The sequence below is a fragment of the Carassius auratus genome, chromosome 4 (genome assembly GCF_003368295.1).
Source record: "Carassius auratus strain Wakin chromosome 4, ASM336829v1, whole genome shotgun sequence".
NCBI lineage: Eukaryota > Metazoa > Chordata > Actinopteri > Cypriniformes > Cyprinidae > Carassius > Carassius auratus.
This window is the reverse complement of record NC_039246.1, coordinates 15,398,784-15,402,662: the sequence shown is the minus strand read 5'-3', so window position 1 is coordinate 15,402,662 and position 3,879 is coordinate 15,398,784. Positions and strand designations below refer to the sequence as shown.

The window sequence follows — 3,879 nt, the reverse complement described above, 5'->3', positions numbered from 1 at the left end:
TTTAAGCTGTCTCACAGCACCCGACTCTTCTCGTGTCCTGACAATGGTCTGAATGCATGTGTTTGAGTGAATGGGGTATTTATAGTTGTGTGAGAGCGACGGAGTGAGCTATGATGAAGGTGTGAAGTTGTGTGGCTTTTTCAGCCGAAGTTTCCTTTAAATCACAATGCACAATGATACTGCTTAACGCTATGGAGCCCACCACGCATCTTCTCGCCTGGAATCCCGTGGATGCCACTGGGCGGGGCTGTTAGTGGTTTTGTGGTTTGGAATCTTTTTGGTGATTAAGAAAGGGGTTCGGGACTCATGGGCCTGAAGATGCACGTGTGGCCACTCCAATTATGCTCTCGCATGAATGGCTCCCATTTGAGAAGGAAGTAGTTTTTTATTATTATTTTCTTATCCTAGGGTTTCGAATAATGACCTTGCATCACATTTAGCAGCTTTTGACCTTATACCCACTTGTTCAACTTTTTTCTTTTTCAGCTCCTAAATGCTGTGTTGATATGTAATAAACTATCCACACAGCATCTAAGAGATCATAAGTTTATGTTTTTGTTTTGTTTTTCTAATTGAACAAAGCTTGTGGGGATTATTACAAGAGTAATTAACCTTGACCTTTTTGTAGTTTGCCTTCTAGATGTAGTTGGTGGAAAAACTAACAAATGTACATGTAGGTTGAAACACATTCACTAGAAGTTCCTCAGAATCACACATTGAGCTAAAAAAAAATTGATTATGTAGAAAAAGGACCTTTTGACTGATGTCAGAAAAGTGTAGTTGTGCTGTTGCTCATCAGAAGAGGGAAACAGCGTTTGAGGTTTTAACACTTCATCTACTCAGCACTGCATGCAGAGAAAGAGAGAGAGTGACAGAGAAAGAGAATGAAAGGAAGACACTCAAAAGTGATGAGTAGTGTTAGACATGTACAGTTTAATGGAGGGCAAGTTAGTTTTCCTATTAGGTCACTTGAGGTGATACTGCATCTAGGTATTAATAGATCAAGGCCATCAGAAATAATAAAACAAAAGCTTGTCTTCAGATAATTAATTTGCTTGCTTTTTTGTCATGATTAAGATCCTCCAAACATTTGGTTGGTATGGTTAGACCGAAAATGTCAATGATAAAAAATCCCACATTTACATGTTTACGTAATTAAAAGTTGGAAAGGTATGAATTCAGTTCCTATCGGCTCAGAAACTCCAGACCTCAGTGTTGGAGCTATGTCGCATTTTCCAGTTGTGTTTATCGGCGTGGTTGATTTTCCGCGATTGTGGTTGCATGAGGTGTTACCCCAGACTCCTCATTATACATCATACAGACTACGTAGAAACCAAAAAGGATATTCCTTCTATGAACTACTTACTTGTAATTTTTGTACGGTTTCATTTACACTATTCATCAGCTCAAATACCCATATTTTGCCAAATATAGACAATCAACTATGTATGTATAAACCAGAAAGATAATTAATTGCACTGGGAAATTGGATGGTTTATAGCAATCCCGAATAAGTAAGTGGCTTATCATCCAAAATGTTCCATTAAGACTAAAGATGCAGCAAGAAACTGAAGTAATATCCAAGTTTCCCATTACTAAATAACTAGACATTCAATATAGGGTAATATAAAGAACATTTGTCATTGCCATTGTTATTCAGCAAACTTGAGGGGGGTGCTATATAAAGCAACATTGCGTTACTTTATTGGTTCATGCACTTCCTGGGATTTAACCCCATGACCTTTGTGTTACTTGTGCAATGCTCTAATGTTTAAGCTACAGGGATGCTTAGCCATTTTTCCAGTTTATACAATCAATGACATTTTTCTTCAAAATTTTAGTGCTTGTTTGTATGACATTCACTCTTTAATGTGTCAGATATTTAAAGCTGGAATACACTACATGACTTTAGAAATCTGAAACATCCAACATCATACGCTTTCAGACCTTGTAAAAGGTTACAGAGAAAAACTGGCCATCTTACACTTAAGGTCTCTGATCACATATTACCAGACTTTGACACCCAAAAATGTGCCACGTATAGTTGACAAATGACAAATAAAAGTATCTGTTCTAAAATTGGCTCAAAATATCCATTCTGTGCACATCATACATTTTTCTCAGCAGTTTTCTCTGAACTCCAACTGGCCATATCTGCAGACTGGCTCTGGCTTTCTAGCATCAACTCCTCTAGACTGCAAATCAGCTGAAAGTCTGCCCAAATATCATGCAGTTTGCATGGGTTTGTGTGTGTATCGTGACGTTTTTTTAATTGAACAAACCAAAACGTAAATGAATGCAAAAAAAAATTTATTTTATCCATTCAGCCATTGAAGCTCACAAAATATTTCAAGCAAATCCACAGTTAAGAAACCAAAATTCACCATTTCAGTGCACTGTAACTGATGCAAACACACTTGTGATAAGAATAAATTAGATTTTAAGTTAAGTTATTTTGTGTTATGGTACAGTAGAGTATATTACAAAATAAAAAAATAAATAACAATGTCCATATAATTTAAATAAATAGGCTAATACAACAGCAAAGCACTAGTTTACAACATGCTAGACAGGACTTTTGGATCTTCTCATTGCACCCTGTGATGATGCTTTTCTGTGTAGGCCCGATAAAACACCATTAGAAAGTCATTTAATGCCCCTCCTTGGACTGTTCCATTTTTCACCTTTAAGAAAACAAACATATGTGTCAGATATCATATCATACTGTGGTAACTTCTTTAAAACAGCAATTCAGAAACTGAAAATGTAGACTTCTGTTCTATTTACTTTTACCTTGAGTGAATGAATGTCCTGAAGCTCTCTCATTACTTTATGTTCTACACTGTACTTGTGTTTCAGCTTGTACACCTCAGTCATAACATCTTTTAGATTGTCTCTCACTTCTTTCTCCTCAGACTTGTTCAACATGTCTTGGAAAATGTCTTCATAGATTTTCAGCATTCTTTCAAGCAACAGTGCCTGACAAGTGCAGGAAGGCTTGGACTAGAAGAAACAAATATCATTAGCATAACATTAAAAAACATTAAATTGCATTTTCACATTTTAGCACTTTTGCACAGTACAAACTTACATTCAGCTGATCCAGATGAGATACAAAAACAGACTTTCCAAACCACTCTGGTCCTCCTGTATTCTAAAGAAGGTGGGCACAAAACGGCAACCATTGTGAATAAATTATGTTACGTTGCTTGTGATTTTTTTTACCCCTATTCTAAGATCAAACTGTCATAAATTTCAACATGCAATAGATGTGGTTTCTGAATTAGCTGATCTGCTTGATAATATTAGCTAAAATACAGATATGAGTTGCATCTAAGGTGATTCATCTTGCCTACACAAAGTCGCTTTAAAACCAGCTCCAGAAGTTCATGACAGTAGACATCACTTACATAATGCGCTTGCAGATTGTGGATATTTGTATTCAGCATTTGGATCTTGTCGCTTTTGGACCGTGGAAATCTGAACGCTTTGGTTGTCTGAAGAGATGCTATCAACAGAAGTCCACACAGCAGCACCATGTTGAGCCAAGAATCCATTCTTTGGGTTTGTGTTGCAGTGCTGTGAATCTGGCGACTTTAAGCGCAACGTTGTGACCTGATGCTAGTCAGCAGGTGAGTGTTGATGAGCGGAAAGGGGCCGGGGGTTTATATAGGTGCACAACCTAAAAAGAGAAACAGTATGAAGGAGGAAGTGGAGGTTTTGGGGTTTCCGTGGGCTACTTTTCTATAAAGGTTTCCTTTAAATCAGAGATGTAATGCTCTCCGTAACCAAGGAGTAACTTGAACGGTTCTAAAGGGTTCATATGACTGGACACAGTGGCCTTTTGAGAATAGCCAAGGTTGCAGTCTGCTTTCGGAC

General features: G+C 37.5%; 1 protein-coding gene across 1 annotated transcript; it reads right to left on the bottom strand.

The window, feature by feature from the left end:
* Positions 1-2,348: 2,348 nt before the first annotated feature.
* Positions 2,349-3,559, bottom strand: LOC113056363 (uncharacterized). Its single transcript, XM_026223110.1, has 4 exons — positions 3,411-3,559; positions 3,092-3,154; positions 2,794-3,003; positions 2,349-2,684 (listed from the first exon to the last, which is right to left on the bottom strand). The coding sequence occupies exons 1-4, from the start codon at positions 3,555-3,557 to the stop codon at positions 2,589-2,591; spliced, it is 516 nt and encodes a 171-aa protein (XP_026078895.1). The 5' UTR covers positions 3,558-3,559; the 3' UTR covers positions 2,349-2,588.
* Positions 3,560-3,879: the final 320 nt, after the last annotated feature.

Bases quoted from the DNA above. Each gene is read 5' to 3' on its own strand.
- LOC113056363 (XM_026223110.1), bottom strand. From the start codon at position 3,557: ATGGATTCTTGGCTCAACATGGTGCTGCTGTGTGGACTTCTGTTGATA. The intron at 3,155-3,410 runs GTAAGTGATGTC...CACCTTCTTTAG, and splicing joins ACAATCTGCAAGCGCATTAT to AATACAGGAGGACCAGAGTG. The intron at 2,685-2,793 runs GTAAAAGTAAAT...GTTTTCTTAAAG, and splicing joins AGGACATTCATTCACTCAAG to GTGAAAAATGGAACAGTCCA.